The sequence below is a fragment of the Canis aureus genome, chromosome 23 (genome assembly GCF_053574225.1).
Source record: "Canis aureus isolate CA01 chromosome 23, VMU_Caureus_v.1.0, whole genome shotgun sequence".
NCBI lineage: Eukaryota > Metazoa > Chordata > Mammalia > Carnivora > Canidae > Canis > Canis aureus.
The window spans coordinates 24,850,051-24,872,247 of record NC_135633.1 but is presented as its reverse complement, the minus strand read 5'-3'; the positions used below and the strand labels follow the sequence as shown (position 1 = coordinate 24,872,247).

Here is a 22,197-nt window from a genome sequence, read left to right as displayed (position 1 = left end):
AGAGATCCAAGGAATGAAGCAGCATGACTCACAAAAGGAAAAATTGATAAATTTGACTTCTTATTTACTTGAACTTTGAAATGTTAGAAAAAAATTAAACTTTGCTCTGAGAGATCCCATTAAGAAGATGAAAAGACAAGCTACAGCCTCGGAAAACTTATTTGCAAACCACACACCTGATAAAGGCCTTGTGTTAAAAGTAAAAAAGAAACAAAAGCCAACTAAACAAAAATGCACACAAAAAATCCAATCAGAAAACAGGTAAAATACGTAAACTGCACTAAAGAAGAATATTCAGATGAGAAGCACATGTAAAATGCACAACATCATTAACATTTAGAGAAATGCAAATTAAAACCACACTGGGTGTTATGCTATATGTTGGCAAATTGAACTCCAATGAAAAAATAAGGACTCTGACATTATATGCTCATTTCTTTTACACTTCCGTACCAAAAATCAGTAAAGCAATGAGAGTCATCAATTTCACATACTACCTCAACCAAGAGATCAGAGTTAAAACTCCCCAATGATAAGCCATGTCTATGTCATGTACGTCCCAATGTGAGACCAAGAAGGGCATAACTTCACTGCCATGGTCTTCTTGCCAAAATGCTTCATACTCAATATAATCGTGGAAGGACATCCTACAATGTCAGAATCTTTTAAGCCTGGTCCCAATTATGAGAAATTTCTTATCTCAGGAGGTTTATTATTATTTGTCAGACACAAACATAGCACAGAAAGGGAAAAGTGCAGGCTCTTGGAAGAATGGTTATTTGCTCAAGAACTTGTACTTGATCTTGGCTTAGTCAATCTCAGTTTTGAATTGGCAGGAATGGATGCTGTTTGTCCCAGTCCTTTTGCTGTGGTTTTGCATTGTCTCACATTTGTCTTCTGGTGTATGACTTTCCATAACTATATTGAATTTCTTAAAATTCTCCCTAGAGCCTTTTTGTAGAAGATAGATACACTTCAATTCATCACAAGGCAGGTACTCTAAGTATTCTCCTACTTCCCAGCACTTGGTAGTGCATAGTGCATGTGTTCTCTTTAGATACCATGGTGAAATGCTGGCTATATTACATATACACATCTGTAAGTTGGTTCTGTTTTCAAAATGCCCGTGCCTTTTCTACCCCAACCAGAATAATTAGAAGCTATGTATGTGGTTCGTCTCCCTGCAAAGCTCACAGGCTCCTTGGATTCAGGGAACAGATCTCTTTTTGTTTACCAGTGACTTGCGTGGTACCTGCCACACACAAGGCACTTGATATTTGTGAATAAATGACTATTTATATGTGCAAAAAAATAAATAGAACCATAGAGAAATGTAGCTGTCAAATGTTTGAAATGAAGTGTTTTTGAGGTTATAGAGAAATTGGATCACTCATACATACTGGTGGGAATGTAAAATGATACAGCCACTCAGGAAAACAGTCTGGTGGTTTCTTATAAAATTAAAATAGGCATTTAAGGAGAATTGCACGCTTGAGCATTTATCTCAGAGAAACAATAACTTACATTTACACAAACATCTGTACGTGAATGTTCGTAGCAGCCTTATTCATAATAGCCCACTGAGTATTTACATCTTATATTAAGACAATGCTTACAGATAATTTATGTAAACATATCTTGGCTGTTTACTTAAGCAGTAACTAAAATAGAGCCTTAATTTGTAAATATAGTCTTAATGCCATGCAACAAGGGCTTAAAAGAGAGTGCTTGGCTAAATAAATTATAGCAAGCCCTGCAGTAAAATAGTATACAGGCATAGTAACTGATCATATAAATTCATATATATTAGAAACAAAGTTAATAATGTACTTCCAGAAAATATGTATCATATGATATTTTCCAGGTAGATAAAGGAGTAGGTCAAGCTATAGATACAGATGGCGATAAAAATACAGATTTGGATACAGATGTAGATGTACATATATAAGTATATGGATATATTGCCACAGGAGATAAAATTTTAACAATATCATTGCTTGGGAGCTGTAAGTTTATGGATTTATGAGTTCCATGTCAAATTTATCTTTTTTCGTAACTTATAATGTTTTTTACATGGAACATAGACTTTTAATAAAACACATATTTAAAAAAGAAACATGGACAACATACTATCTTAGAGAGGAAGTATAAACTAAACAGCACACTGGGAAGGAGCTGTGGTTGGAGAAAGTGTCACAGAGGAGATGAGATGAGAAGTGGATACAGATGAAGGGTGTATACTGAAGTGGAGCAGGGGCATGGAGAGTGTGGCATGACCTGGAAAAGATGAAACATTAATAGCCTGGTAAGTCTGATGTTCAGGTCACTTGGAAGTGACATGTGCAGTGTTGCAGGAAAGGAGGTCAGGAGTCAGGTCATTAAAGGCCTTGTATGCCTCACTGAGGAGGGGATCACCGAAGAACATGATCTGACATTGAGATTGGAGGGATCCTCCTCCTGAGCATCCCCCTAGCACAGGAGAGACCAGTCTCAGTCCCCTCAGTTTCCTCAGGGATTGTTCTGCAAATACAAAACAAATAATTCAGTTACATTCATCTACATTCTCATGTTACAGACATGCATATATAAATAATGTAAATAATATAAATATATAATACAATAAATATAAATAATAGGAATATAAATAATAGGAATAACTGCAAAATGTAGGAATCTCTGATTCTAAGAATGTCATTAGCCAGAATGAAGGACATTAAAGAATAGAGTTTTGCATATAGTTGTTGAGAGACATCACAAGACGTCTCAGAGCTTGAGGAACTTAGTGAGGAATAGATGAAGTGAGATCAGTGCTCTGGCCTGAGATTTTGTCCATCTATTTCTACCATGCTAGAGTCATTAAGGATATATGATCTCTGAAAATCAATGCATCCTGTCCCAGGGTCTTTGTGGGAGCAGACTTGCTCAGTACAACAAGGCGCTGTGCTCAGGTTGTTTTGATGATGAAGGAGTAAGTCCTGAAATCTCCCTGGTGAACTTGCTCCAGAGACAGAACTCATTGAGCTGTCTCCCACCAACCACTTCATAAGATGGCTAAGGAGTCTGAAAACTCAGTTCCTAAACCAAAGTGATTTCTGCCTTGTAAACAATACATGAACCACCTGCTCCCGGATTTGCTTGGTCTTGATCCCATAAATGATGGGATTGAGCATAGGTGGGGCAAGCATGCAAACATTAGCCAACAAGATGTGGGTATGAGGTGGAATGTGGCGTCCAAAACGTTGAGTAAGGATTGTGAAGATTCCAGGCCCATAAAAGAGGATGATAATGCAGACATGGGAGCCACAAGTGTTGAGAGCTTTATGGCGAGCATCTCGAGAAGGGATGCAGAAGACAGCACGGAGAATCATCACATAGGAAACAAAAATTAGCACAACATCTAAAACTACTGTTAACATTAGGATGGAAAATCCGTACCAGATGTTAGCATAAATGTCATTACAAGCATATTTGGCCAAACCAATGTGTTCACAGTAGGTATGTGGAATAATATTATTTTGGCAGAAGGTCAATCTTTTCAAAAGAAATATTATGGGGAAAATTGTACCATAACTTCTCAGGAAGATGGTCACACCGATTTTCCCAATCAGTGCACCTGTAAGAATAGTGGTGTATCTCAGTGGGTAGCATATGGCAATGTAGCGGTCAAAGGCCATCACCAGCAAGATCCCTGACTCAGAGATGAAGGTTGTATGGATGAAGAAGAGCTGAGTAATGCAGCGATCCAAGGAGATCTCCCCAGCATGGAACCAGAAGATGGCCAAGGCCTGTGGTACTGTGCAGGTGGAGAGGACAATGTCTGCTCCAGCCAGCATGCAGAGGAAGAGGTACATGGGTTCATGGAGGCTGCGCTTCGTGAGGATAATGCAGATGAGCAGGCTGTTCCCAAGCAGGGCGATGACGTAGGAAATGAAGAAGGGAATGGAAATCCACATGTGCTGGTCTTCTAGCCCAGGGATACCCAGCAAGTGGAAGACCGTGTGGCTAACAGCAGTGTGGTTTAAGGCAGTCATACCTAGGGAGACCTTTCAGGGCTTCACCTCCTAGTCACATAGAAGAAAAGACATATTCCTTTTCATATATTCTTTTTAAATTTAAATTTTATTTTTTGTTTATTTTCATTATTTTTGTGTACATATATATTTTTATTTTATTTTATTTATAAATTTATTTTTTATTGGTGTTCAATTTGCCAACATATAGAATAACACCCAGTGCTCATCCCATCAAATGCCCCCATCAGTGCCCGTCACCCAGTCACCCCCACCCCCCGCCTACCTCCCTTTCCACCACCCCTTGTTCGTTTCCCAGAGTTAGGAGTCTCTCATGTTCTGTCTCCCTTTCTGATATTTCCCACTCATTTTTCTCCTTTCCCCTTTATTCCCTTTCACTATTTTTTTTATATTCCCCAAGTGAATGAGACCATATAATGTTTGTACTTCTCTGATTGACTTATTTCACTCAGCATAATACCCTCCAGTTCCATCCACATCAAAGCAAATGGTGGGTATTTGTCGTTTCTAATGGCTGAGTAATATTCCATTGTATACATAAACCACGTCTTCTTTATCCATTCATCTTTCGATGGACACCAAGGCTCCTTCCACAGTTTGGCTATTGTGGACATTGCTGCTATATACATCAGGGTGCAGGTGTTCCGGCGTTTCACTGGATCTGTATCTTTGGGATAAATCCCCAGCAGTGCAATTGCTGGGTCATAGGGAAGATCTATTTTTCACTCTTTGAGGAACCTCCTCACAGTTTTCCAGAGTGGCTGCACCAGTTCACATTCCCACCAACAGTGCAGGAGGGTTCCCCTTTCTCCGCATCCTCTCCAACATTTGTTGTTTCCTACCTTGTTAATTTTCCCCATTCTCACTGGTGTGAGGTGGTATCTCATTGTGGTTTTGATTTGTATTTCCTTGATGGCCAGTGATGCAGAGCATTTTCTCATGTGCTTGTTGCCATGTCTATGCCTTCCTCTGTGAGATTTCTTTTCATGTCTTTTGCCCATTTCATGATTGGATTGTTTGTTTCTTTGCTGTTGAATTTAATAAGTTCTTTGTAGATCTTGGATACTAGCTCTTTCTCTGATATGTCTTTTGCAAATATCTTCTCCAATTCTGTAGGTTGTCTTTCAGTTTTGTTGACTTTCTTTTGCTGTGCAGAGCTTCTTATCTTGATGAAGTCCCAATAATTCATTTTTGCTTTTGTTTCTCTTGCCTTCATAGATGTATCTTGCAAGAAGTTGCTGCGGTCAAGTTCAAAAAGGTTGTTGCCTGTATTCTCCTCTTGGATTTTGATCATTCTTGTTTCACATTTAGATCTTTCATCCATTTTGAGTTTATCTTTGTGCATGGTGTAAGAGATTGGTCTAGTTTCATTCTTCTGCATGTGGATGTCCAATTTTCCCAGCACCATTTATTGAAGAGACTGTCCTTTTTCCAGTGGATAGTCTTTTCTGCTTTGTCAAATATTAGTGAACCATAGAGTTGAGGGGCCATTTCTGGATTCTCTCTTCTTTTCCATTGATCTATATGTCTTTTTAAATTGTGCCAGTACCCCACTGTCTTGGCGATCACTGCTTTGTAGTACAACCTGAAATCTGGCATTATGATGCCCCTGCCTCTGGTTTTCTTTTTTAATATTCCCCTGGCTATGTGGGGTCTTTTTCTGATTCCACACAAATCTTAAGATTATTTATTTGTTCCAACTCTCTGAAGAAAGTCCATGATATTTTGATAGGGACCTTTTAATATATTGTTAAGAGGATTTATATTAATATATTAACATTCTTTGTGAAGTCACCTGAGCTTTTGGCATAAATCACACTTTCCATCTTCTCTGAACATACAAATAGGAAATTTGCAAAGATGAAGAATATGGTCTGAGCCCTAATGAGTGACAGCCAATTATACTTATCTCCTTTTTCAACTAATCTAAGAGTTATTAGTGTGTATTTCATTTTCAAACAGAGGATTATGACTATAGAGAAAATCATTATGCATTCCCTGGGAGGCTGTAACAAGATGATATTTGAACTTGACGTTGACATTGACTAGTTTATCATAAAGACTGAAGAGAGAAGAGAGGCAGCATAATAAAAGGTGAATATACTGATCACTGCACAGTATGTTCATAAAAAATTTTCAACCTAGGGTGACAGGTGCATAAGGAGTGCTTGAGAGGCAGGGAGGGGTGCATAGGCAATTAATAGCCTTGATCACAACTTCACACATGGGGCAGCCATCACATGTCTTGAAGCTATTAGTTTAGAATGATCACCTATGAGGGTTTATTACAATAGTAATTGATTGAAGAGACTAGATGTTATAAGTTACATTTTGTTCCATGAATAGAATGGATCTGAACATAAAACACTCACAGATGAATTAAATTAATATTTGCTAAGCATTGTTTTATGCCAGGGATTGCAGTATGCACACTGCATATGGAATTTTGTATACTCTTCATGTAGGAAGCAGACATCCACTCTAGGAAGTGGATATTATCTGCATTTCACCCATAAATAAAGACTCAGAGAATATGAATCATTTCCCAAATTTCCCAATCAATAATTGATGGAAATGAGTTTGAAATTTGACTTCACCACATTCAATTTGCTCACTTTTGAATATGATCAAGAGAATTTTAAGAGGTAATAGTCAGGGCTTATGTGTTTCAATATTCACACCTTGGGGAGCTAAGCTTAGAAATGACTAACGGGTACCTGAGTGGCTCAATTGGTTGACTCTGACTCTTGGTTTCAGCTCAGGTCCTGGTCTCAGGGTTGTGAGACCAGACTGTGTTGGGCTCCTAGCTCTGTTGGGAGTCTGCTTGAGGATTCTCTCTCTCTGCCTCTCCTCTTGCCTGTTCTTGCACATGTTCATTCTCTCTCTCTCTCTCTCTCTCTCAAATGAATAAATAAATCTTAAAAAATGATTGAAGGTGGAAAAAGAAAGGTATTATTTCTGGGAAGAGGGTGCAATATTCTGAGAGAAACTAACATATAATTTTACTATTTGCTTCCTAGCATACTTTCCTTTATTTATTAACTTAATCATCCAACATACCTATTTGGAGCTATTTTTCATGTATCTGTCCTAACTAGACTAATGGACTGGAGAGAATGATGAGTGTAGAAACAGATGGGTTCAGTAAAATATTCCAGGTATAATGGGCTCAGAGGGTACCCCCTGAGAAGACAGTCATGTCTAATCCTGTTTTCACCAGAATGAAGAAGAAATGGAGCTAATAATAAAATACCTTCTTTATGGGGTTTAAGGAGATATTAGATGAAGGAGTACCTTAAAATATCTAGCTCAGAAGCTAAGATAAATCTTACATTTGCTAACATTATTTCTTCCAGTCCAGCTCCCTCTCTTGGTGGCTTGATTTTTTTTTTCTTTCTTGGGAGGAAAATTTGGTTCCTAGTTCTCACACCTGCAAAGATGCCCTGGCTCCTTACCCAGAGTCCCCTCCAACATCTGGTTTGGGGTAGGTGATTAGTTTGATGCCATTCTTATGGCTCCTTTCGTGGCTTTCCAGGAGGGGTCCATAGTTGAAGTAAATGCATTTTCTGTTTTCTCTAGTTTAATTATTTAGGGCATCTGCCATTTGATAGGATTCTTAATTTACCACTCTTCAGGAGCTTCCATCTGGCCCATGCATCCTCAGCTCCCCTCCCAGACCTCACTTTCCACATCTGCTAGAATCAATCAGACTTATGTGACTAATCTTTACCACTCTTTGTCCACATGTATCAACAGACTTTAAAGGTCCTGTCACTTCTGGCCTGTCAAGAACAGAACACTAGCCCAGTCCTTACTTTGACCTGGAAACCTCCCAACCCACAGATATCTAATTCACTCACCAGTTTTAGGCTGAGTGTCCAGGAACAGATGATGAGACTGTAATAAAATTCAGCTTTGTGGGTCAGGAGTTGGGCTGTTTGTCCTCTTTTGTGGAACCCTGGAGGGAGCACTTACACTGGGGCTCCAGGGACAGAGCCAGTTTCTACCAGCCTCGCCTTCTTCCCAAATGGGCTGGGTCTCTAAAACCACTGGGGTGAGCACTGGGTTAACACTATATACTATACTATATGTTGGCAAATTGAACTCCAGTAAAAAAGAATTAAAAAAAAATAAAACCATTTACCATCTCCCTCCCTTCCTTCGGATCCTCTTCTCTCTTCTTTTCTCAAGATGTTCTGATAGGAAAGTCTTTTCCACCTAATATAGCCTTGCTAGAGGCCTATTTTAATGAATGTTAACTCATTTTCAACAGGAATATAAATACTTCTAATATGTAACAATAATTTATAAGCTTGTGTTTTTAATGAAAATGAGCCTGTGGAAGTTTTCATAAGTTTCACACACAAACGATGGAATATTACTCATCTATAAAAAAAATAAGATCCTGTCTTATACAAATGTAGCTACAGCGGTCAAAGGGTAAATACAGTTTACTAATTAACCATAAGATTTATCAATAGAATTATCTAAATGAAGAGAGAGTAAAAGAATAGAAAAAATAAGAGATCCTCAGGTATTGCTGGAAAAATGCCAAAATTTATTTTATTTTATTTTATTTATTATTTTATTATTTATTTATTTATTTATTTAATTAATTAATTTATTTTTAAGTCTGATGTTTTAGGATTTTGTAAATTTATTTTTTATTGGTGTTCAATTTCCCAACATATAGAATAACACCCAGTGCTCATCCCGTCAAGTGCCCACTTCAGTGCCTGTTACCCAGTCACCCCCACCCCCCACCCACCTCCCCTTCCACCACCCCTAGTTCATTTCCCAGAGTTAGGAGTCTTTCATGTTCTGTCTCCCTTTCTGATATTTCCCACTCATTTTTTCTCATTTCCCCTTTATTCCTTTTCACTATTTTTATATTCCCCAAATGAATGAGACCATATAATGTTTGTCCTTCTTCGATTGACTTATTTCACTCAGCATAATACCCTCCAGTTCCATCCACGTCGAAGCAAATGGTGGGTATTTGTCGTTTCTAAGAATGCCAAAATTTCTAACCCGTAGTTGCATCCTAAAATGAAGTGAGAGAAATGGGATAGAAAAAAACTTTAGAAGAATTACTGAAATTTTACAAATTAGGTAAAAATCATAATAGATTCAGAAATATCAGTGGATCTCATAGAAAGCTATGCCTTGATGCATCATAATCAAACTGAAAATTAAGAGAAAGACAACCAAAGGATGCAGGGAAGTGAAATTAAAAATATATCTAAGGTAATCAAGACTCACATGCCTTCTTCTAATTGGTAGGTATATTCATTTGCATAGCCTTAGCAGAATTAAACATCATTGTTCATGACTCTGAAATTTGAAACTTAGAAAAAACTTCAACATGATTCTTTTCATGAAGAACACAAACTTATAAATTCTCCTCAAGATAGGTAGATGATAGACTGATCTATCACATCTTTTTAAAATCCATTCATCTACTGATGGATACTTGGATTGCTTCCATATTTTGCTATTGTAAGTAATGCTGCAATAAACATAGGGATGCCTGTATCTTTTTGAGTTAATGTTTTTATCTTCTTTGGGTGAATACTGAGTAGCAGAATTACTGGATTATTTAGTACTTTTATTTTTAATTTTTGGAGGAACCTCCATACCTTTTTCAACAGTTTCTGTACCAACTTATCCTAAGCTTCTTAAATAGTTAGTAGCCTCCAAGAAAGCCTAATAGAAGTTGCAAGGTCCAGATTTCCTGGAATTCACACAACATCACTTTATTCTATTAGTCAAAGCAAGTCAGAAGGCCATCCCAGATTCAAAGGGATATGTGATAGATTGTATCTCATGATGGGGGGAATTGACTTGTATGTGTAGCCAAGGAAAGGATTATTGGAAGCCATTCTTGCAGAGTGTCAACCACATTTGACAAACCATTGACTGACAAATGTTCAAGGGCTTAACAGACCCTGTTGGCAAGATTGAGGAAGAAAAGCACTTGCATATGCTGCTAGCATAAAAGTAGGGAGCCAGTTGTGAATTGTCAAGGATTGTGGAAGCACCTGGATCAGAGCTACTGAAGGACTCATGAGGCAATTTGTGAATTATCTAGAGCAATCCTGGGGTAGATAATCAATTGCTCTAGTATATACAACTTCACCTGTACACCAGATGCCAATTCCTGAGCCTCTTAGCTTCTACTTTCCTACAGTAGAAAAACTCGTACTTATTGAATACTTTTAGAGTGAAAGTAACATGGTCTGTAAGCTGGTCCTCTTCAGGATCCTATTTTGCTTCATATTCATCTCTCTCTACTGTTGTTTCATGAGCATTGAATAAACAGCTGGACACTGAACCTCAGAAGTATTATCATATCTAGTTCTAGCCCTTCTAACTCCTCCAGGAGGATAGTTTTTCTCAAAGTTGTGTGGCCTCAAAGTTGTGTGGCCACAGAATGACTTGCTGTTAGCTGTCCTCAGTAGGCAGGTCCTTACAAGCCTCTACTCTCTTTTTTTATTTTTATAAATTTATTTTTTATTGGCGTTCAATTTGCCAACATATAGAATAACACCCAGTGCTCATCCCATCAAGTGCCCCCCTCAGTGCCCGTCACCCAGTCACCCCCACCCCTGCCCACCTCCCCTTCCACCACCCCTCGTTTGTTTCCCAGAATTAGGAGACTTTCATGTTCTGTCTCCCTTTCTGATATTTCCCACTCATTTTTCTCCTTTCCCCTTTATTCCCTTTCACTATTTTTTTATATTCCCCAAATGAATGAGAACATATAATGTTTGTCCTTCTCCAGTTGACTTATTTCACTCAGCATAATACCCTCCAGTTCCATTCACGTCGAAGCAAATTGTGGGTATTTGTCATTTCTAATGGCTGAGTAATATTCCATTGTATACATAGGCCACATCTTCTTTATCCATTCATCTTTCGATGGACACCGAGGCTCCTTCCACAGTTTGGCTATTGTGGACATTGCTGCTAGAAACATCGGGGTGCAGGTGTCCCAGCGTTTCATTGCATCTGTATCTTTGGGGTAAATCCCCAGCAGTGCAATTGCTGGGTTGTAGGGCAGATATATTTTTAACTCTTTGAGGAACCTCCACACAGTTTTCCAGTGTAAGCCTCTACTCTCATGAAAGCCACTTCTTTCATGAGGATTATTTTCAGTTGTTGTACCATGACTTAAAGTTATACAGGAATAAAAGGAGGAGGGGATTTTCCTACTACAGAAATAAAATGCAGAGATGAGGAGAGTAGAACTCAGAGGGGGAGATGACTATATTTACACATACTCACTATGTGCTCAGTTTTGAGTCAGACACTGAGTGAATGAAGAGATGCTGATGGTTGTTTGTGAACCTTACTATATCTTGGATCCCTAAACTTCCCACTACCTGAGTTCTGCACCAAGCTCCTGTCCTGAGAGTGGAGATGAGGATATCAAATTTAATACACACAGAGGGCATGGAAGTAGGGAAACTCAGTATATGAAGAAAAGCTTGTATTATAATATTTACTGTTGCATGTTGTTCTGAGTTACTTGCTTTTTCTTTTACAATGCTTATGTATTTCTATAATCAAACATTTATAATCATGATAAAAACAAATGAAGAAAATAACATGCAGAAAAGTGACTATAAATGATCAATCTTTGTGATAGCCTACTTTATGTTAAATATCAAATGGCTTTTGCGGATCTAGTCAGCCAAAGGAAATAGTGCTTCCATAACAATTATAATTCATACGTTGCTACAAACAGTCCTGCCTGTCATATATATTCCTTTAATTAAAGATTCTAAAATACAAATTTTGTCATGGCACTGGATAAATTAAACTTTGAATTTTGTCCTAATTATGAAGAAATATTTTCTGGGAGGAGATGCCTCTTAACCAGATGCTTATTTAAAAACATGGAGAGTGTTGATTATAGTGAATGTAATGTTTGTTTCTTGAAAGAGAGGTACAGGGATTTCTTGGAAATATTGTTGAGAGTGAGAGTGTCTGAATATGGAAAGCCACAAAGATGTATGCAGAAAATTTGAGGATAGAGATCAAATAACAGGGAAGGTGCCAGAGGACCAGGTGTCAAGAGAAAAAGGTGCTAGGAAGTAAGCATAATGACTTGGCCCATATGGGACTGTCATTTTGTTGGAGTCAGAACCCAAAGGCATTGGATCTTCAAATAAAAGTGACCTGAGTTTCACAAAGATAATCACTCTGTAGTCTAATCTGCAACTCATTAAATTTTCTCCAGTTACTGATTCCATTTCTGCTTTGAAAAACTTGGTCTGAAGCTGATGACTGATTTTTGTCATATGTGAGGTGAGATTCTAGGAGTAGGGGAGAGTAGAGGTAGATACTAGAAGTCCTTATAGGCCCAACATAATGGAACTTATTTGGAATGTTGGAATGTCAGGATCTTTGGAGTCTTTTGAACAGATTGTAGAGGAAACCAATGGCCAGCACTTGGGCCGATAGGGCAGAAATAGATGGTAGATTCTCAAAGGACTTTTTAAGTCTTGTTTGGATTCAAGAACCTGAGTCCTCAAAGGAAACCCTCGCTTTGGTCACTTATCTGAAATCTTGTCTCTTACCTGGTCTTCCTTTTCTCCTACTGTTCTATTTGCCTTTCCTTCTGTGCTATGCTTTAGGTACATTAATAAAAGGATATGCCCAATCCATCAAGGAATCCAAAGGTTGTTAGAGATGCTTGATAGATAAGAAAGCCATTTTTGATTAATGAGATATGTTTTCTAATATTTAGAAAATTGTGACTTAGGGGAGATGGATCATGTAGGCAAAGCACTGCTACCTTTGGCAGATTCTAAGAAATTTCAGGGGAGAAGGACAGGGAAAGCACTCAGCAGTACAAAGTGGGGTGCTTTGCCTGGGGCAGGCTCAGAGAATCTTCTTTTGGAAGGAGACATGAGATTCTAATTTTCTTGGAAGCCTAAGTTTTATCATTGGCAACAGATATGGTCAGTTGTTTCCCTTAAAGTGCTTAGGCTCACTGTTTTAGGGAATGTCTGCCCTAAACCTGAGTCTGAATAACCACAGTTGTCTGTCAGTTATTCTTTCAAGTAAAAATAATGTTCTGTTAAAAAGGGGGCTAGTTCAAAACTCATGAATTAAATAGTGATTTAATTAAAATGCTTACCCTCAAGACAACCTTTATACTTTGCCATGTAGCAGTGCTTTTTGTACACTTCACATTTTGTCACACAGATTAAAAACATCTAAAAGACGTGTAAAAAAAAAAAAGAAGGAAACATGAGGAAGAGTATTTAAGATAATTTGGAATTGGACTAGTAGCTGTTCGAAAGGCCATTCTGCAACCCCTTGCCTTTTCTCTGTGGCTCTAAACAAAATAAATCCCCTTAGTGGTTCCTTTTCTCAAAGATTTCATCAGCTTCTGAAAGAACTTCTCTGTCCCAACTTCTTATTGTGTTTGATCTCCAGCTCTGTTCTTTCTCATTAGGTCTATGCAGTTTTTTTGGTATATTTTTTATTATATTTCGATTTGCCAACATATAGTATAACACCCAGTGCTCATCCTGTCAAATGCTCCCCTCAGTGCCTGTCACCCAGTCACCCCATCCCCCCACCCACCTCCCCTTCCATTACCCCTTGTTCATTTCCCAGAGTTAGGAGTCTCTCATGTTCTGTCACCCTCTCTGATATTTCCCACTCATTTTCTATGCAGTTCTAATTGTTTTGGGTATCACTTTTCTATTTCCCCTAGGAATGTGGCATTTCTTGGAAAGTGTATTTTCTTACAGCGTTTGTATGACCATGCAATTTGCAGAAGGCAATTGTCTATTGCAGGCAACCTCTCCATCAGACTGTCTTTGCCTCCTCAAATGCCAGCTTCCTTAGACTCTTCTCTCAGGACAGAGCTTCATCAGTTCAGTTGAGCCAATCTATGTTCTCTGGGAGGGTAAATCTGGTATCCAAGGAGAAGGGGAATATTTTAGCTTCAGAAATTAAAATGAGGGGAGAAAGAGAGAATGAGGGAGAGAGAGAGAGGAGAACTTTCTGTTATGACTTACAAATTTATTTTAGGTGAAGAATTGGGTACTTTATTAAGATAACTTGTTTTTAATTTTATTTTTGTGAATATTATACATATACTTAGTTTAAAGCCTCTAAAAGTTCTCTGAGTCTTTACAATAAACTAGTTTCCTTATCCCATCTCACCTCTGTTGCTCCTCAGAAAATCACTTTAACACATAACTATTTATCATTTACCTCCATATATTAACAGTATATATATATATTTCTTGACCCCTATTTTAAAATTTTTATGTCATCTACTGACTTTTGTATATGGAAGATGGGCATTTAGCTTTCCTACATGTAATCCCTGCCCCCCAGCCAAATGCCTACATACATATTCAGGCTCACGTTAATCTCCCTTTCTTGACTTTTATTAAGAGGTATATCATGATTTTTAAGATTATACTTAATTACAATAATGTAAACATAAATACATAACTGAATTATACATGACATATGGTCACATTTCTTGTACAAAAATATTTTCTTCCCAGGAGTAAATGTCTGTTTTTTTGTTTGCTTAATTTTTACATGGCTTACTTTCCACTAGGAATATAAATTACATTTCAAAATAAGTTTTTCCTTTTTCCCTTTGAGACTTTTTTTAGGTGTTTCTACTCCCTTGATTCAATCCAGACTCATGATACTCCAGGAATCCCGATAGTGGCTGACCTTCACCATTATTTGAGGGTGTCCCTCATTTTCTCATAGCCTATGCCCTCCCTGGCATTGTGGCACTTTGTTTTAGCAACTATTTGGAGCCCATGTTTCTCTATTTTTGGTTGATTCCTTCACTCTGATGGTTCTTTTCCTCCAGTAGCTTCCTGTGAAAGGAGGTTAGTCTTTTGAGATCTTTGAAAAATTTAAAGAGCTTTTTATTCTTACAAATTTTGTATTTACTTTGGTGTAAAGTTCTGGAATGGAGTAATTTGGCAGGAAGTCTCTCCTTAAATAAATCTCATACCTACACATAGCACCTCGATTCACTTTTTTGTGCCTCATTCTTAAATAAAAATGAATTAGAAGTTCTGGGTATATGTTTATGTAAGCTAGCACTCAGGCATAAATAAACAGAAGTTCATGGAGTTTCATTTTAAATTAAAGTATGTAGTCTTTAATTTTATCCTCTGCTCTTAGCATACTATCCCTACCCCAGCCATGTCTAGAGTCTTTAGTCTTAACTCCGCCAGAAAATAATCCTCCAGTTTTCTGCTGGGTACAGAAAGTGGTACCTGGATGGACAGGTTGGGAAAGAGGACCCAGAAGTTTAGCTTCTTTCAGATTTTCCACCAATGGTGTTCTTTAAAAAGCCTATCCTTATCCCTATTAAGAAAAGTTCCTGATATCTCTAATTTTTGAGACTACCTGGGTTCTGCAGTGAAAGTTATCTTGATTTTTGTTTTTTACTCAAACCTGTTAGTTTTATCCATTTGCTTAGTCATCTGATTTCAAAATGTCCCTTCTGCTATCTCTTCTGTTTTGTACATTTGTGATGATTTTTACTGATGTTTTGATAGGGTTTTAGGAAGAAACAGTGGTAAATATAGGCATTTAATTAGATATATTTAATCAGAAAACTCAAAACAGTTGTGTATAATCAGTATTTCTCTTTATCTCTATTAGGTGAAATTAAAGTCCACAGTGGCCTGCCTCAGATATGGCTAGCTTCAATCACACTGGTGTTAACCATGTAGTCTTCTACCTGCTGGGCATTCCAGGCCGAGAAGACCTACACATATGGATTTCCATTCCCTTCCTCATCTCCTATATCTTTGCCCTCCTTGGAAATGGTTTGCTTATCTTCATTATCCTCACCAAGAGCAGCCTCCATGAACCTATGTATCTTTTTCTCTGCATGCTGGCTGGAGTTGACATTGTCTTTGCCACAACCACAGAACCCAAGGCATTGGCCATTTTCTGGTGTAATAGTAGGAAGATCTCTCTTAATAGCTGCATTGCCCAGCTCTACTTCCAGCATTCCTCCTTTATTACTGAGTCAGGCATCTTGCTGATTATGGCATTTGACCGCTACATTGCAATATGTTACCCACTAAGGTACACCATGATACTCACTCACTCTCTGATAGGGAAAATTGGTGTGGCTGTTTTCTTGAGAGCACATTGTACAATTTTTCCTATGATATTCCTATTGAAGAGGCTGACTTTTTGCAGAAATAACATCCTACCACATACATTCTGTGAACACATTGGCTTGGCCAAGTATGCCTGTGATGATATCCGAGTAAACATCTGGTATGGATTTTTTGTCCTAATGTCAACAGTGATTCTAGATATTGTCCTCATTTTTGTTTCCTATGCTCTGATCCTCCATGCTGTCTTCCTTTTCCCTTCACGAGATGCTCGCCACAAAGCTCTCAACACCTGCGGTTCCCATGTCTGTGTCATCATTCTTTTTTATGGGCCTGGGATCTTCTCGGTTCTCACTCAGCGCTTTGGCCATCATATCCCGCTACATGTCCACATCCTGTTGGCCAATGTCAGCATGCTTGCTCCACCTATGCTGAACCCCATCATTTATGGGGTCAAAACAAAACAGATACGAGACCAAGTGATTTATGTGTTGTTTCCAAAGCAGAAATGACGGTGAGGATGGCAGAGACTGTTTTCTCAGAAACTTTGATCCTTTGTGAGATGTGCTTTTGCAGGAGTGAGCCAGAGAACAAGAAATGAGTCCCTAGCAAAAATGGCTCATTGAGTTATGGGCCCCTGGAGCACTTACCTGAGACTGTGAGACTTGCACCTCAATCAATCTGAAAACAGGGCCTGTGGGTTGACTGAGATACTTACAGCTCATTATTTGGAGAAGGGACAGGTTTCCCTTTAGTTGTAATGTCTAACTCTGTAATTTTCAACTCAACTTTGGGAATATACAATATAGTATTAAGTCTCATTTATATGAAGTGAGAGTTTTCTGTCTTGAGCTATGTCATACCCTGAGACTCTTACCATGTGCCTGAGCACCTATGTAAAACCTTCATTTCTTCATATGCTTTCTCAAATTATGGGCATTGAGAGGACTTAAGGGAACTGTACTCCTGGCTTTTGACATTTTGGGATCTGTTTCTCAAAAATCATTCCCCTCAAAGTGGTACAGAGTAAATTTATACTTCCTTTCCAGCAACAGTTTCCATATTACTTTCATGCAATCTGCGCTTCAGTCTCAAGAAATTATCTCTAATTTCTTCATGTTCAGTTGTGCTGCCTTGGTACATGTACAAGTGATTTACTTGCCTGGAATGATCTCTTCTGTGCAGGACATTTAATTAATTAATTAATATTTTAAAAATTGGAGATCAATTTGCCAACATATAGCATAACACCCAGTGCTCATCCCATCAAGTGTCCCCCTCAGTGCCCATCACCCAGTCACCCCAAGCCCCACCCACCTCCCTTTCCACTACCCCTTGTTTTTTTTTTTCTCTAGGAAGTTCAACATTTAATTATATTTTTTAAAAATTCAGAATTGGACAAAATAAAAAGGCTCTCAAACAGGCTCCTCAGAGATATTCTGCAAGCAGTCAGTCTTAGGAAAAGGCAGTTGATTTAGTTCTTTCAAAACAGGCAAATGATGATAGATAGTGTGCAACTACCACTCAAGATAATGGGCCAAGATTCTCCTCTAAATCTTTCTCCATTTTCTATCCACTCAGTAAAAACAATTCTTCCTGCTTTCCACAGAACTCTTGTAGTTCTTCACCCAGAATGACCCCTCTCACCTCTTTTCTTCTTCTATACTTTTTATACTAATTGTAATCATTGTTAGGTCAGAACATAGCGAAACAGGTTCCATGGCTCCCTGTCTTTCTGACTGCTGGATATGCCATCCATCACTGAAGCTCATGGTAAATCCCTCTGGGAAAAGTGGATTTCATCCAATGAAATGAATCACCAAAGCTGGAATTTCCAACTTATATGTGAGTTCCCAAATAGGACATTTTTGTTGTTTGGGCACAGTACTTGGAGGATTTACAATTTACTCCAAATATTAGAAAACTGTTCCAATGGCTGGAAATTGCACAAATCAGAAAGCCTGTATAACATGACTTTCACTTTTGGTAATTGGTCATATATTACTGATGATACAATGTATATCCTACATGGAATATGGGAGTCCATCAAATCCTATTGGCATGAATAGTGATGGACAGTCACATTGCCCTAGATTTCTTAACGGGTAGATGTAGTGCCATGTGTGTCATTGTGAGCACCTTCTATCCTGGGACCAATAAAATCACGAGGGCAGAAAAGGATGTGAGGTGCATTGTGAAAAACCTGTCTGGCTTTCAGGTTGATTCTCATGGCTTTTTTTTCTTTTTTATACATTTATTTTTTTTATAAATTTATTTTATATTGGTGCTCAATTTACCAACATATAGAATAACACCCAGTGCTTATCCCATCAAGTGCCCCCCTCAGTGCCTGTCACTCAGTTCACCCCTCACCCCCCTACCACCTCCCTTTCTACCACCCCTAGTTCATTTCCCAGAGTTAGGTGTCTCTCATGTTCTGTCACCCTCACTGATATTTTCACTCATTTACTCTCCTTTCCCTTTATTCCCTTTCACTAATTTTTATATTCCCCAAATGAATGAGACCATATACTGTTTGTCCTTTTCCGATTGACTTATTTCACTCAGCATAATACCCTCCAGGTCCCTCCACATCGAAGCAAATGGTGGGTATTTGTTGTTTCTAATGGCTGAGTAATATTCCATCATATACATAAACCACATCTTTATCCATTCATCTTTTGATGGACACGAGGCTCCTTCCACAGTTTGGCTATTGTGGACATTGCTGCTAGAAACATGGAGGTGCAGGTGTCCCGACATTTCACTACATCTGTATCTTCGGGGTAAATCCCCAGTAGTGCAATTGCTGGGTAGTAGGGCAGATCTATTTTTCACTCTTTGAGGAACCTCCACACAGTTTTCCAGAGTGGCTGCGCCAGTTCACATTCCCACCGACAGTGCAAGAGGGTTCCCCTTTCTCCGCATCCTCTCCAACATGTGTGGCTTCCTGCCTTGTTAACTTTCCCCATTCTCACTGGTGTGAGGTGGTATCTCATTGTGGTTTTGATTTGTATTTCCCTGATGGCAAGTGATGTGTAGCATTTTCTCATGTGCTTGTTGGCCATGTCTATGTCTTCCTCTGTGAGATTTCTTTTCATGTCTTTTGCCCATTTCATGATTGGATTGTTTTTTTCTTTGGTGTTGAGTTTAATAAGTTATTTGTAGATCTTCCCCTTTCTCTGATATGTCATTTGCAAATATCTTTTCCCATTCTGTAGATTGTCTTTTAGTATTGTTGACTGTTTCTTTGGCTGTGCAGAAGCTTCTTATTTGATGAAGTCCCATTAATTCATTTTTTCTTTTGTTTCCCTTGCCTTCATAGATGTATCTTGCAAGAAGTTCCTGTGGCCAAGTTGAAAAAGGGTGTTGCCTGTGTTCTCCTCTAGGATTTTGATGGATTCTTGTCTCACATTTAGATCTTTCATCCATTTTGAGTTTCTCTTTGTGTATGGTGTAAGAGAATGCTCTAGTTAAATTCTTCTGCATGTGGCTGTCCAATTTTCCCAGCACCATTTATTGGAGAGACTGTCTTTTTCCAGTGGATAGACTTTCCGCTTTGTCGGATATTAATTGACCATAGAGTTGAGGGTCCAATTCTGGATTTTATATTCTGTTCCATTGATCTATGTGTCTGTTTTTTGTGCCAGTACCACGCTGTCTTGATGACCACAGCTTTGTAGTACAACCTGAAATCTGGCATGGTGATGACCCCAGCTATGGTTTTCTTTTTTAATATTCCCCTGGCTATTTGGGTATTTTCTGATTCCACACAAATCTTCTTTTTTTAATAAATTTATTTTTTATTGGTGTTCAATTTGTCAACATACAGAATAACACACAGTGCTCATCCCGTCAAGTGCCCTCCTCAGTGCCTGTCACTCCATCACACCCACCCCCACCTACCTCCCCTTCCACCACTCCTAGTTCATTTCCCAGAGTTAGGAATCTCTCATGTTCTGTCTCCCTTTCTGATATTTCACACTTATTTTTTCTCCTTTTCCCTTTATCCCATTTCACTATTTTTTATATTCCCCAAATGAATGAGACCATAAAATTTTTGTCCTTCTCTGATTGACTTATTTCACTCAGCATAATATCCTCCAGTTCCATCCACGTTGAAGCAAATGGTGGGTATTTGTCCTTTCTAATGGCTGAGTAATATTTCATCATATACATAAAACACATCTTCTTTATCCATTCATCTTTCCATGGACACCGAGGCTCCTTCCACAGTTTGGCGATTGTGGACATTGCTGCTATATACATCGGGGTGCAGGTGTCCCAGCGTTTCATTGCATCTTTATCTTTGGGGTAAATCCCCAGCAGTGCAATTGCTGGGTCGTAGGGCAGTTCTATTTTTAACTCTTTGAGAAACCTCCACACAGTTTTCCAGAGTGGCTGCACCAGTTCACATTCCCACCAACAGTGCAGGAGGCTTCCCCTTTCTCCACATCCTCTCCAACATTTGTGGTTTCCTGCCTTGTTAACTTTCCCCATTCTCACTGGTGTGAGGCAGTATCTCATTGTGGTTTTGATTTGTATTTCCCTGATGGCAAGTGATGCAGAGCATTTTCTCATGTGCTTGTTGGCCATGTCTATGTCTTCCTCTGTGAGATTTCTGTTCATGTCTTTTGCCCATTTCATGATTGGATTGTTTGTTTCTTTGCTGTTGAGTTGAATAAGTTCTTTTTTTTTCTTTCTTTCAATTTATTTTTTATTGGTGTTCAATTTACTAACATACAGAATAACACCCAGTGCCCGTCACCCATTCACTCCAACCCCCCGCCCTTCTCCCCTTCCACCACCCCTAGTTCGTTTCCCAAAGTTAGCAGTCTTTACGTTCTGTCTCCCTTTCTGATATTTCCCACACATTTCTTCTCCCTTCCCTTATATTCCCTTTCACTATTATTTATATTCCCCAAATGAATGAGAACATATAATGTTTGTCCTTCACCGACTGACTTACTTCACTCAGCATAATACCCTCCAGTTCCATCCACGTTGAAGTAAATGGTGGGTATTTGTCATTTCTAATAGCTGAGTAATATTCCATTGTATACATAAACCACATCTTCTTTATCCATTCATCTTTCGTTGGACACCGAGGCTCCTTCCACAGTTTGGCTATCGTGGCCATTGCTGCTATAAACATCGGGGTGCAGGTGTCCTGGCGTTTCATTGCATCTGTATTTTTGGGGTAAATCCCCAGCAGTGCAATTGCTGGGTCGTAGGGCAGGTCTATTTTTTAACTGTTTGAAGAACCTCCACACAGTTTTCCAGAGTGGCTGCACCAGTTCACATTCCCACCAACAGTGTAAGAGGGTTCCCTTTTCTCCGCATCCTCTCCAACATTTGTTGTTTCCTGCCTTGTTAATTTTCCCCATTCTCACTGGTATGAGGTGGTATCTCATTGTGGTTTTGATTTGTATTTCCCTGATGGCCAGTGATGCAGAGCATTTTCTCATATGCATGTTGGCCATGTCTATGTCTTCCTCTGTGAGATTTCTGTTCATGTCTTTTGCCCATTTCATGATTGGATTGTTTTTTTCTTTGGTGTTGAGTTTAAGAAGTTCTTTATAGATCTTGGAAACTAGCCTTTTATCTGATATGTCATTTGCAAATATCTTCTCCCATTCTGTAGGTTGTCTTTGAGTTTTGTTGACTGTATCCTTTGCTGTGCAAAAGCTTCTTATCTTGATGAAGTCCCAATAATTCATTTTTGCTTTTGTTTCTTTTGCCTTCGTGGATGTATCTTGCAAGAAGTTACTATGGCCGAGTTCAAAAAGGGTGTTGCCTGTGTTCTTCTCTAGGATTTGGATGGAATCTTGTCTCACATTTAGATCTTTCATCCATTTTGAGTTTATCTTTGTGTATGATGCAATAGAGTGGTCTAGTTTCATTCTTCTGCATGTGGATGTCCAATTTTCGCAGCACCATTTATTGAAGAGAGTGTCTTTTTTCCAGTGGATACTCTTTCCTCCTTGATCGAATATTAGTTGACCATAAAGTTGAGGGTCCACTTCTGG

At 38.6% G+C, this 22,197-nt stretch overlaps 2 protein-coding genes across 2 annotated transcripts; one reads left to right on the top strand and one right to left on the bottom strand.

Annotated features, from left to right (window-relative positions):
- Nucleotides 1-3,068: 3,068 nt before the first annotated feature.
- Nucleotides 3,069-4,031, bottom strand: LOC144295179 (olfactory receptor 52B4-like). The gene has a single exon (XM_077867626.1). The coding sequence runs from the start codon at nucleotides 4,029-4,031 to the stop codon at nucleotides 3,069-3,071; it is 963 nt and encodes a 320-aa protein (XP_077723752.1).
- An 11,704-nt stretch (nucleotides 4,032-15,735) lies between these two features.
- LOC144295467 (olfactory receptor 52B4-like) lies at nucleotides 15,736-16,680 on the top strand. The gene has a single exon (XM_077867866.1). It carries the CDS (start codon nucleotides 15,736-15,738, stop codon nucleotides 16,678-16,680), a length of 945 nt encoding a protein of 314 aa, XP_077723992.1.
- Nucleotides 16,681-22,197: the final 5,517 nt, after the last annotated feature.

Excerpts from the sequence above, each read along its gene's own strand:
- LOC144295179 (XM_077867626.1), bottom strand. The coding sequence starts at position 4,031 with ATGACTGCCTTAAACCACACTGCTGTTAGCCACACGGTCTTCCACTTG.
- LOC144295467 (XM_077867866.1), top strand. The coding sequence starts at position 15,736 with ATGGCTAGCTTCAATCACACTGGTGTTAACCATGTAGTCTTCTACCTG.